This window comes from Pongo pygmaeus, chromosome 7 (genome assembly GCF_028885625.2).
Source record: "Pongo pygmaeus isolate AG05252 chromosome 7, NHGRI_mPonPyg2-v2.0_pri, whole genome shotgun sequence".
Lineage (NCBI taxonomy): Eukaryota > Metazoa > Chordata > Mammalia > Primates > Hominidae > Pongo > Pongo pygmaeus.
Genome location: NC_072380.2, coordinates 106,699,957 through 106,713,478, shown reverse-complemented (window position 1 = coordinate 106,713,478; position 13,522 = coordinate 106,699,957). Strand labels below are relative to the sequence as shown.

The 13,522-nt window shown below is 36.1% G+C and overlaps 1 protein-coding gene and 1 pseudogene across 1 annotated transcript in view; one reads left to right on the top strand and one right to left on the bottom strand.

Annotated features, from left to right (window-relative positions):
* Window positions 1-11,690, top strand: part of RAD54B (RAD54 homolog B) — a 126,719-nt gene extending 115,029 nt beyond the window's left edge. The window contains exon 15 of the mRNA XM_063668986.1: window positions 11,286-11,690. Within this exon, the coding sequence (XP_063525056.1) occupies window positions 11,286-11,344 (59 nt within the window). The 3' untranslated portion in view covers window positions 11,345-11,690. The remainder of the gene's footprint in view (window positions 1-11,285) is intronic.
* On the bottom strand, window positions 4,451-5,136 carry LOC129042110 (small ribosomal subunit protein eS4, X isoform-like; annotated as a pseudogene).
* Window positions 11,691-13,522: the final 1,832 nt, after the last annotated feature.

Genomic DNA, 13,522 nt, shown 5'->3' with positions numbered 1-13,522 from the left:
GTTACTGAGGATACCCATGAAAAAGATTTGTAATTTTATCTAATTATTTATCCTGATTAAAGAATGTGGTGGTCAAGAAATATCAGCAGATAAGTTGGAAACAAAACAAAAGGCAAAGGGGAAAATACCGTTTTGTGAGCATGGCCTGCTGGTGGCAGCAACAGATCACAACAATTATCTCCCATCACATCAGGAATTCCAGGCATGTCTTTAAGCACACAGCTTCCTGTTTTTATGAGATTTCAAATCACAGGCTGCTGTTATGATGGCTATAAAAACTGGCAAATCATTCTAGCTATCAATATGATTGACAGGATTATTTTCCACAGCATTTTATATTGTCAGAGCTTTACACTTATTTTCTCCCCATGGGTTGTGTTGGTAGGGGGGAGGGTATTAAATATTAATTAAATGAAAAATGAGCAAACTTTAAAGTTTGATGGAAATAGTCTGTTGAAATCAGTGACACCTTAGTTATTAACTTCTGATTTTGTTGTAAGATGAATATAGGTTTAATAAACAGGCTTTTGCACAGAATTATTTGTTTTGTCACTGAATTTTTTTGCGAGACCTCCAGTAACAATTTTTCAGTTCTCCATAAACATTATTAAAGGATTTTTTTGACTTAAATAGCTTTGAAAACACAAAACATTAATGTTTATTCCATAAGTAGCAGACAGTGAAAACGTATGTTTTAGTTACTTTATTTATGCCTGAGGAAATACCCATAAAGAGAAATTCTCAACTGCTGCAGTGCCTGAGCCTTTGATGAAGGCCAGCCTCTGGTCACCAGGTGGAGCTGTGGACTCCTAGCTATGGACTCCAGGTGGAGCTGTGGACTCCTTGGGGGCCCAGGTGTAGAAGGGTCATGTGGTCAGACAGTGATGCTTTGACCTGGATGTTGCTTTCTGTCTGGGTAGCTTAGTACTGGAGGCTTCCATATATCTCAGCCTGGTTTCTGCCTCTAGGGTGGGAAGAGTTTGTGCTGCTGAGGAAGATGAATTAGAAGACCCACTCTTTTTGTTAGTACTGTGTGAGCAGACCACATCTGGGTTCCTGTAATGGAAGGAACAAATACTGAGGCTTCCAGAATGCTAAGTACCTTTTAGGTAAAAGGGGATCTGTTTGAAAGTTGGACCTGGGTGGAGCCCTTTATTGTGAGAAATATGATCGACCTTCCTGGACATGTTGAGACTTCAGTCATTCCTATACCTTGAGATGTTGATGGCACAAAGTGGGTGCTCTATATAGGTGAATTAACTGGATAAACGAGAGAATTAAACAAATAATAAAATGCAAGGTAACTCCTTTCATTTCCTCAGTAAGAAGCTCTATGTCTCATCTCATTCATTTATTAATTCATTTGCCATACAGTGTTTGAGAACTTACGATGTTCTAGGTTTTTAAAAAAATGCCGAAATTCAGAGATGCTTATTTTCATTTCTGCAGGTTCTGCCATCTATAATTTTGGTGTGAGGAATGAGTTAGGAATCTAAATTTTAGAAACAGTTGCCCAATTGTAATAACACTTAAATAATCCATTCTTTCCCTATTGATTTTCCTGTTCTTGAACAGTATTTTAATTAATATGGATTTCAAGATTTATTATTAGGAGATCAAATTCCTCTGTAGTATCCTTCTTTTTCAGTATTTTATTGGTTACTCTATATCAGTTATTTTTCTGGATTAATCTTAGAATTATTTTGTCAATTAATTTTGAGAAAAAAATGAGATAATTTAGAGTATTCATCCAGGAATATGGAATGTCTCTCTAGATATTTATGTCTTCTTTTATGTTTCTAGGAAATGTTGTGTTGTTTTCATGTAGAAGAAAACATTCCTAAACATCACTGGCTTCCTTAATTAGTTTACATCTAGGTGCTCAGTCATCACCTCCTCAGAGTAGCCTTCCTAACCATTAACCGTACTATTTGTTTTTTTGTGGGTTTTTTTTGTTTTGTTTTTTTTCTTTAAGAAACAAGGTCTCACTTTGTTGCCCAGGTTGGTCTCAAGCAATCCTCCCACCTCAGCCTCCCAAAGTGCTGAGATTACAGGCATGAGCCAGTGTGCTGGGCTGAATCCATGCTGTTTGAATGGCATACTGCCCACCCCTGCATAAATATTTTCCTCCATTTTTTTTTTTTCAAGGCAAGGTCTTACTCTTGTTGCCCAGGCTGGAGTGCAGTGGCGTGATCATAGCTCACTGCAGTCTCGAACTCCTGGGCTCAAATGATCCTCCCAGAGTGCTGGGATTACAGGCATGAGCCACCACACCTGTAATTTTTTATCGTGTTAAAATGTACGCATAACATACCTCCAGTTTTTTGTGTTAAAATACATATAACATTTACAATCTTAACCATTTTAAGTGTACAGTTCTGTGGTATTAAATACGTTCATAATGTTGTGTAACCATCACCACCATCCATTTCCGTAATTCCTAAAAAAATTTTTTTAAATTTATTTTATTTTTCAAGACAGGGCCTTGCTTTGTCACCCAGGCTGGAGTGCAATGGCATGATCTTGGCTCACTGAAGTCACAACCTCCTGGGCTCAAGTGATCCTTCCATCTCAGCCTCCCAAGTAGCTGGGATTACAGGCATGCAGCACTATGCCCAGCTAATTTTTGTGTTTTTTGTGGAGACATGGTTTTGCCCTGTTGCCCAGGCTGGTCTACTGGGCTGAAGCAATCTGCCTGCCTCGACCTTCCAAAGTGCTGGGATTATAGGCGTGAGCCACCACACCCAGGCTAAAATTTATTTAAAAATTTTAAAACTTTTAAAAGAGATAGAGTTTCATATTGCTTAGGCTGGAGTGTAGTGGCTGTTTGCAGGCGCAGTCATACTGCACTATATCCTCGAACTCCTGAGCTCAAGTGATCCTCCTGCCTCAGCCTCCCAAGTCATTGAGACTACAGGCACACCACACCACACCTGGCTGCCATAACTCTTTTTATCTTGTAAACCTGAAACTGTACCAATGAAATAACAACTCCCCATTTCTTCCTCCCCTCGGCTTCTGGCAACCACCACTCTACTGTCTGTCTCTATAATTTTGACTGCTCTAAGTAACTCATATAAGTGGACTTATATGGTATTTGTCTTTTTGTGACTGGCTTATTTCACTTAGTATAATGTTGTCAAGGTTCATCTCTGTTGCAGCATATGTCAGAATTTCTTTCCTTTATAAGGCTAAATATTATTCCATTGTAGTATATACCACATTTTGTTTATCCATTTATCTGTTGATGGACACTTGGATTGCTTCCACGTTTTAACTATTGTGAATAACTTCTATGAACATGGGTTTACACACATCTCAAGACCCTGTTTTTAATAATTTTGGGCATATACCCAGAAGTGGAATTGCTGGATCATATGATAGTTCTATTTTTAATTTCTGGAGGAACTGCTGTGCTGTTTTTCACAGTGGCTGTGCCATTTTACATTCTTACTAACAGTGCACAAGGGTTCCAATTTCTCTACATCCTCACCAACACTTATTTTCTGTTTTTTTTTTTTTTAAATAGTAGCCATTCTAATGGGTGTGAAGTAGTATATCATTGTAGTTTTGATGTGCATTTCTCTAATGATTAGTGATGTTGAGCATCTTTTCAGGTGCTTATTGGCCATTTATATGTCTTTGTTGGAGAAATGTCTATTCAAGTTCTTTGCCCGTTTTTTAATTGGATCTTTGGTTGTTGAGATTTAGGAGTTCTTTATATATTCTGGATATTAATCCTTGTCAGATATATAGTTTGCAAGTATTTCCTCTCATTCTGTAAGTTGCCTTTTTACTCTTTTCATGCACAAAGTTTAAAATTTTTCTTTAAGTCCAATTTGTCTATTTTTTTCTTTCGTTGCCTGTGCCTTTGGTGTTATATCCAAGAAATCATTGTGAAATCCAGTGTCATGAAGCTCTTGCCCTTCTAAAAGTTTTATAATCTTAGGTCTTACACTTAGGTATTTGATACATTTTGAGTTACTTTTTGTAAGTAATGTAAGGTAAGGGTCCAACTTCCTTCATTTGTATGTGGATATCCAGTTATCTCAGCACTATTTGTTGAAGAGATTATTCTTTACCCATTGAATGGTCTTGGTACCCAATTAAAAATCAATTTACTATATATGTGAAAGTTTATTTTTGGACTCTTAATTCTAGTCCACTGATCTATACATCTATCCTGTGTCATCACTACATGTTATAATTACTGTAGCTTTGTAGTAAATGTTGAAATCAGGAAGTGTGAGTCTCCCAAATTTGTTCTTTTTTTGATATTGTTTTGACCATTTAGGACCCTTGAGCTTCTATTTGAATTTTAGGATGGGGTTTTCTTTCTTTCTTTTTTTTCATGCTGTATTATCTTTAATTAAGTACAAAGACCTTTCTAACATGTAACTTAGAGACCATTTTACCCACTGATTTGGCTGCCAGTCTCTTGTCTCTGTCTTCAGCAGTGGCTGCCCTTGCCAATGTCAAAAATGTTGGAGAGACTGGTGATAAAGCTGTTGCCATTGGCATCTTTCACATGAACCACATCAAAAGATCCAAGATGTCTTTTCTCTGTTGGTGATCACACCAGTTTGTCTCAGATTAGCACGTCCAGTAACCATACGTACGCTACCAGTGTCAAACTTGAGGAGATCAGTAATCTTGCCAGTCTACAAGTCAGTCTAAATGGGGTCATTCACCTTGATGAGGGAATCAGGGTAGCAGATGGTGAAAGCGTCATGAGTCACCAGATGAGGGATTCCTTTTGTGCTCACAAAGGTTTTTCTCACTTTGCACAACTTGTACTTTGTCTCCTGGGGTGTAATAGGATGAACAGCGAAGTGACCCTTAGTGTCATAGATTAGATGGAAATGCTCTCTGGTCTTGTCAATGCTGATGACATTCATGAAACCAGCAGGGTAGGTTATATCAGTTCAGACCTTGCCGTTAATCTTAATGAACCGCTGCATGCAGATCTTCTTTTCTTCATCTCCTGTCAGGGTATACTTAAGTCAGTTCCTTAGGAAAATGATGAGGAGAGACTCTTAACTTGTAGGGACCAGTGGATGTACAAGGAGCAAACATACCGGTTAATTCATCCAGCATCCAATGCTTTGGGGCTGCTGCTCACTTCAGATGCTTCTTGGGACCACCCACACAGTGTAAAGTTAGGCCGTGCCAAAAAGACAATGATGAAGAAAACATTTCTCTGGCAGGCAGACCCAGTGTTCACCTGTCCTGGACTTGCAGTCCATGTTCCTGGCCCACCTGTAGCTCTGGTCTGGGAGGAAAAGCCATTTCTCTTAGGGTTGGAGGACGTTTGGCCAGGTCAGAGATAAAGTGCTTCCTGCCAGCGGCACCAGATCTGCCCCCACCCAGCCTGTACCCTAGCCCAGCATTTGCTTTTCTCCCTGGAGCCTGGCCTGGCCAACCACAGAGGCTGCAATCCCTTTGCCTCTTCCCAGCAGTCCCCTGCCGGCGTCCCAAGACCTGAGACGGCCCCAGCCTAGGCAGGATAGAGGAAAATATGTCCCTGGATGGGTTTTTCTATTTCTGCCAAAAAAGTCATTGGATAATAGGGATTGCACTGGATCTGTAGATCACTTTGGATAGTATTGTGACATCTTATTAAGTCTTCTAATCCATGACTATGAGGTGTGTTTCTATTATGTCTCCTTTAATTTATTTTAGCAATGTTTTGTATTTTTTTTGCTTAAGTTTTTTACCTCCTTGATTGATTCATAAGTATTTTACTCTTTTTGATGCAGTTTTAAGAAGAATTGTTTTTGTAATTTCCTTTTCCAAAAGGAACTAACTAGTTCATTGTTAGTATAGAGAAATGCAACTGATTTTTGTCTGTTGATTTTGTTTCCTGCTACTTTGTTAAATTCACTTATTAGTTTTAACAGTGTTTTTGTGGAATCTTTAGGGTTTTCTACAGATAAAATCATATCATCTGGGAACAGAGATCATTTTACTTCTTTTTTCCAATTTTGATCTCTCTCTCTCTTTACCTAATTGTCTGGCTAGAACTCCAGTACTATGTTACTATGTTGAATAATTGTGGTGAAAGGAAGCATCCTTTCTTTGTTTTCTTTTTTCTTTTGAGATGGAGTCTCGCTCTGTCGCCCATGCTGGAGTGCAATGGCGCGATCTTGGCTCACTGCAACCTCCCCTCCCGGGTTCAAGCAATTCTCCTGCCTCAACCTCTTGAGTAGCTAGAATTACAGGCATCTGCCAACACACCCAGCTAATATTTGTATTTTTAGTAGAGACGAGGTTTCACCATGTTGGCCAGGCTGGTCTCGTTCTCCTGACCTTGCGATCTGCCTGCCTCAGCCTCCCAAAATGCTGGGATTACAGGCATGAACCACTGTGCTTAGCTTCTTTGTTTTCTTAGAGGAAAAGATTTTAGTCTTTCGTCATTGAATATGATATTCACTGCAGGTTTTTCATATATGGTTTTTATTATGTTGACATAGTTTCCATCTATTCCTAGTTTTCTTCAGTGTGTGTGTGTGTTTTTTTAATCGTGAAAGGGTGTTGAATTTTGTCAAATGCTTTTTCTGCATCAATTGAGGTAATCATGTGTTGTTTTTCCTTCATTCTGTTAATGTGTTGTATTACATTGACTAATATTTGTATGTTGAACCATTCTTGAATTCCAAGAACAAATTCCACTTAGTCGTGTCATATAATACTTTTAAGATGCTGCTGAATTTGGTTTGCTAATATTTTGTTGAATATTTTTATATCAGTGTTCATAAGGAATATTGGTCTGTAGTTTTCTTATAGTGTCTTTGTCTGGTTTTTGGCATCAGAGTAACACTGACCTCAAAGACTGAATTAGGAAGTGTTCCTTTCTTTTTAATTTTGAGATTAAAATTAAAGATCCTTCTCAAATCTTTCTGTAAAAATTAAAGAAAATTTTTTAAAATTAAAGATTTGAGAAAGATTGGTTTTAGTTCTTTAAATGTTTGATAGAATACACCCCTGAAGCCATCAGGTCCAGGGCTGTGCTTTGTTGGGAGATTTTTGATTACTGATTGTCTCCTTACTAGTTATGGGTCTATTCAGATTTTCCATTTATTCATGATTTAGTCTTGGTATGTTTTGTGTTTCTAGGAGTTTGTCCATTTCATATAGGTTATTCAATTTATTGGTGTACAATTGTTCATGGTATTCTCTTTCAGTCTTTTAAAATTTCTATAGAATCAGTAGTAATGTCCTTACATTTCTGATTTTTATAATTTGAGTCTTCTCTCTTTTTTTTTCTTAGTCCATTTGGCTAAAGATTTGTCATTTTTGTTCATCTTTTTGAAGAACCAACTTTTGTTTTCATTGATTTTTCTCTTTTGTTTTTCTCTTCTCTATCTCTGCTTTGATCTTTATTATTTTCTTCCTTCTGCTAGCTTTGGGTTAATTTGTTCTTTTTTATTTTTTGAGACGGACTCTTGCTCTGTCACCTAGGCTAGAGTGCAGTGGCGTGATCTTGGCTCACTGCAACCTCTGCCTCCCAGGTTCAAGTGATTCTCCTGCCTCAGCCTCCTGAGTAGCTGGGATTACAGGTGCCCGCCACCACGCCCAGCTAATTTTTGTATTTTTAGTAGAGATGGGGTTTCACCATCTTGACCAGGCTGGTCTTGAACTCCTGACTTCGTGATCCACCTGCCTCGGCCTTTGAAAGTGCTGAGATTACAGGCATGAGCCACCGCACCCGGCCTCTAGTTCTTTAATTTGTAAAGTTAGGTTGTTGATTTGAGATGTTTCTTGTCTTTTAATGTAAGTGTTTAAAGCTATAAATTTCTCCCTTAGCACTGCTGTCATTGCATCCCATAAATTTTGGTATACTGTTTTTTTATTTTCTTTCTCCTGTAAATATTTTCTAATTTCCCTTGTTATTTCTTCTTTGACCCATTGGTGATTTAAGAGTGTGTTGTTTAATTTCCACAAATTTATGAATTTATGTTATTGATTTCTAACTTCTCGTTGTAGTCAGAGTAGATACTTTGTATGATGTCTATCTTTTTAAATATGAGACTTAATTTGTGGCCTAATATATGGTCTATTCTGGAAAATGTCCTATGTGCACTTGAGAAGAATGCATATGCTGTTGTTACATAGAATATTTTGCATATGTCTGTTAGATCTATTGGTTTATTGATCTAATAGATAGTATAATATTATATATAATACAACATATATATAGTGGTGTGATATGGTTTGGATTTATTTCCCTGCCCAAATCTCATGTTGAATTTTAATCACCAATGCTGGAGGAGGGGCCTGGTGGGATGTAATTGGATCATGGTGTTGACTTCCCCTTTGCTGTTCTCATGAGAGTAAATGAGTTCTTATGAGATCTGGTTGTTTTTAAAAGTGGGTAGCACCTCCCCCTTCACTCTTCCTCCTGTTCCAGCCATGTAAGACATGCCTGCTTCCCCTTTGCCTTTTGCCATGATTGTAAGTTCCCCGAGGCCTCCCCAGCCATGCTTCCTGTATAGCCTGTGAAACCGTGAACCAATTAAACCTGTTTTCTTTATAAACTACCCACTCTCAGGTCGTTCTTTATAGCAATGTGAGAATTGACTAATACAGTGTGTGCTTATATATATATTATATATATATATTCAATAGATTGGTTGGTTTTTTGTGTTGTCTAAGTCCTCTATTTCCTTACTTATCTTCTGCATGATTGTTCTATTCAATATTAAAAGTAGAATATTGAAGTTCCAACTATTATTGTAGAACTGTCTATTTCTCCCTTTAATTCTATGAGCTTTTGCTTCATATTTTGATGGTCTGTTATTAGGTGTGTAAATGCTTATAATTGTATTGAAGCTTTTTGAATATATACATGCGTGTATATATTTCTCTCTCGTAATCTTTTTTGACTTAAAGTCTCTTTTGCCTGACATCAGTATAGCCCCCTCTGCTCTCTTTGGTAATTATTTGCATAAACTATCTTTTTCCGTACTTTTGCTTTCCACTTATTTGTGCCTTTGGATTGAAAGTGAGTCTCTTGTAGATAGCGTATATTTGGAGCATGTGTTTTGATCCATTCTGCCAATATCTGTATTTTGACTGGAGAGTTTAATACATTTACATTTAAAGTAATTATTATTAATTACTTCTGTAATTTTGCTACTTGTTTTCAATTTTCCTGTAGCATTTTTGTCTCATTTCTGTCATTGCTGTCTTCTTTTGTAATTACTTTTTCGTTAGTAGTAAAAATTTTGAGTTCCTTTCTAATGTCCTTTTGTGTATAACCTATAGCTATTTTCTTTGTGGTTACCATGGGGATGACATTTAACATACTAAAGTTATAACACTATTTTGAATTTTTACTAGTTTAACTTCAATAACACATAAAAACTCTGCTTCTTTATAGCTCCATTCTTGCCCCTTTCAGTTGTTGATGTTACAAAATTACATTCTTATACATTTTGTGCCCCAAAACATAAACTAATAATTCTTTTAAATGCTTTCGTCTCTTAAATAATACAGAAAAAAAGTTACAAACCATTGTTACAAAAATGCTAGCTTTTCTAATTGCCTGTGTATTTACCTTAGTTGAGATCTTTATTTCTTCATATGTCTTTGATTTACTGTATAGAACTATTTAATTGCTTGCATGGCAGATCTAGCAGTAACTAACTCTCATAACTTTTATTTATCTAGGAATAGCTTATTAGGTTGGTGCAAAAGTAATTGCAGTTTTTGCCATTTTTTAAAAGTAATTGTTATTCTTTTGAAGAATAACAAAAACTGCAATTACTTTTGCACCAACCTAATAATTTCTAACTTTTTTAAAGGACAATTTTGCTGGATATAGGATTCTTGATTAACAGGTTGTTTTCTTTTAGCACTTTGACTATATTGGCCCACTACCTCTGGCCTCCAAAGTCACAGATGAGAAATCTGCTGAGAGTCTTATTAAGAATCCATTTTATGTGATGAGTTACTTTTGCTGCTTTCAAGATTCTCTCTGTCTTGAAATCATCTTTCTTGGAATTAATTGAGCTTATTGGATGTTTATATTCATACCTTTTATCAAATCTGGGAAGTTTTGAGCCATTATTTCTCCAAATATTCTCTTTGCCCCTTTTTCTCTTTCTTCTTGTTTAATTCTGACAATGTGTATATTAATCCACTTGATGGTATCCAACATGTCCCTTTGGCTCTGTTCACTTTTCTTCAACCTTTTTTTTCTTTCTGTTTCTCAGACTAGATAATTTCCATTGTCCTATCTTCAAGTTCACTGATTCTTTTTTCTGCATGCTCAAATCTGCCTTTGAATCCCTTTAGTGAACTTTTAATTACAGTTATTGTACTTTTCAGCTTCAGCAATTCTTTTTGGTATCTTTTTAGGTTTTCTATCTCTACTGATATTTCCATTTTGTTTATCATCATTTTTTTGACTTTCTGCACATCTTCCTTTAGTTTTTTGAGCATCTTTGAGACAATCGTTTTAATCATTGTCTAGTAGCTCTTCCATCAGGTCTTTTTCAAGAACAGTTTCTGTTGATGTATTTTTTTTCTTTTAATGTGCTAAACTTTCCTGTTTCTTTGTATTCCTTTTGATATTTTTGTTGAAAACTGGACATTTGAATCTAATAATGTGGTAACTGTGGAAATCAGATTCTCTGGAAAACTCCTTTTGCCAGGGTTTGCTGTTTCTGTTATTGTTGATTTATTTATTTTTTTATTGTGGTAGGTTGTCTCTTTACCAAGGATCATCCTGAATATTAAACTTAAGGTTTTCTCAGGTCTTCTCTGAGCTTGTACCTTTCCCTGGACATGTGTGGTCACTTTCTCATTTTTCTGATGCAGTTGTTTTTGAAAGTCATAGTCTTTAAAGTCTGGATCCAAAAAAAGACAAAAAGGAAAAGTGAAGAAAGGAGAAAAAAATGGTGCTGGCCTTTTAAATCCATTGAAAGTCACTTCAGCTGGAGGGGGAGGGGCTTGCAACAATGAGAAGGAGTGAAATAGCAATGGTCACCTGCCCTTTGTCTGCACATCTGTGATCAGAAGCAGCTATCAGTAATCTGAACACAGATCCCCAGTATTTGGAGAACAATGCTTGTTTTGCCCATTCTGGCTCCAGCAAGCTGTGTGTAAGCTGCTCCAGCAACACATACACAGCTCTCAGCTATGGTTAAACCAGACACATTCTGCCAGTATAATTGTTTTCTAGGTGGGGAGACAAATTTCTGGTGCTCCCTACTCTGCCATTTTTCCAGAATACTCCCCCTCAATCACTTTTTTTTTTTTTGCTTTATTTTTCTTCACAGCACTTACTGTCTATCATAGTAATTTGTTTTATGTGCTCCATCTTCCCAATACAATGTGAGCTTTGTGTGGTTGGAGACTTTGATGTCCTAGTCATTGCTGTATCCCCAGCCTGGAACAGTGCCTGACACATTCTAGTGAGTATTTGTTGAATAAATTATACCCACTACTCCTATCTTTCAAATGTTAACATTTTGCCATATTTATTATAGATTTTTGGAGAGAAAGAAAACGATACAGAGATAGAGTTGAAGCCTGCTCTGTATTTATCTCCAGTCCTATTACCCATTTTTCTTCTCTGAGTCAATTACTGTCAGAGGTTTAATGTTTAACAGCTTTATAAATGTTCATATGCTTTTATTTCACATTTATGTAATATAATTACTATCTATAACTATTTGCTTTTATTTTTAAATTTCATGGTAAATGTGTATATAAAAATAAGTAATACATATATATGTTTGCAAATTGTCTTTTAAATAAATTTTTATTTGACAAATAATAATTATATATATTTATAGGGTATAATGTGATATTTTGATACATTAGGGAAGGATCAAATCAGGGTAGTTCACATATCCATTACCTCAAATGTTTATCACTTCTTTGTGGTGAGAACATTTAAAATCCTCTCTTGTAGCTATTTTGAAATGTACATTATTATTAACTATAGTCCTCCTGCCATGCAATAGAATACCAGAACTTCTTTCTCCTATCTAACTATAACTTTGTATCCACTGACCAATGTCTTTCCTTTCCTTGTGTTCCTTCCCACTTCTTTTTCACTCAGTGAAAGGGATTTACCCATGCTGACATATGTAGCTCTGGTTCTTTTTTTTTATTTTTTATTTTGAGACGAAGTCTCTCTCTGTTGCCCAGGCTGGAGTGCAATGTCCTGATCTCGGCTCACCGCAACCTCTGCCTCCCGGATTCAAGTAATTCTCTGCCTCAGCCTCCTGAGTAGCTAGGATTCCAGGCACCTGCCACCACACCTGGCTAATTTTTGTATTTTTAGTAGAGATGGGGTTTCATCATGTTGGCTAGGCTGGTCTTGAACTCCTGACCTCATGATCTACCCGCCTTGGCCTCCTGAAGTGCTGGGATTACAGGTATAAGCCACTGCACCCGGCCCAGCTCTAGTTCTTTCATTTTTACATTGGGTTAATAAACCACAATTCATTTATTCATTCTCTTGTTGGTGGACATTTAGATTGTTTCCTTTTCTTCTGCTATTAAATACAATGCTGCACTGAAAATACTAGTACATATCAGAAGTGAATTGACTGTGCATTTTCATTTTTATCAAATGTTGCCAAATTGCTCTGTGAAGTAGGTGCATCCCAGAAAGATATGAGAACTGTTGTTGCTCCACATGAGTCCAACACTTAGCTCTGAGAGACTTTGCAGTTTCCAGTCTGATGGGTATGAAAGGAAACCTTATTTTTGAATTTTCCTGATTACCAATTAGGATAAGTATATTTTCCTGTGTTATTTGTCATTTGGATTTCCTTTTCTGTGAATTTATGTTATCCATTTCCTTGTTGTTTTTTCTTTCTCTGATTGATATATAAATCTAAACTTTTTATGTTAATTTTAATATTTAATGTTAATATTAATTTAATATTAATTTAATATTTTGTATTTGGTTACTAATACAGATATTATATATTCTTCCAAAAGTCTGTTTTTTATGTATAAAAGTCTTAAATTTTAATACAGTCATTTGTTTGTATATATTTTTAGACTATGGGATTTTTTGTTTATGTATTTGTTCATTTATTGAATAAATCTTTACTTGCCCTGAAGTCACAAAGAGATTATTCTATAGTTTCTTTGAAAACTTTTAAGTTTTATATTTCATACTTAGTTCTTTAATTTACCTGGAATTTATTTTTCTAAGTGACATAAAATGGGAATCTGGATTTTTTTCCTGCTTGAATAATGAATTGCCCTAATAATATTTACTGAATAAATGTATCCCTTCCCCCAGACTGGAATGCAATGCTACTGCTGTCATATTTCAGTTTTCCATAGTTGGACAGATAAGTTCCACATTTTGTATTTTTAAAATATTGGTTTGTTAGTCTAACTCTGACTACACTCTTTTAATTAGCATGACTTTATAATAAGCCTTGATATATGAGTGGAAGGCCTTACTCGTTTGACTTATAATTTGTACTCGTTCTTGGTCTTTGGCTCTTTTTTTTTTTCTTTTCTTGAGACGGAGTCTCACTCTGTC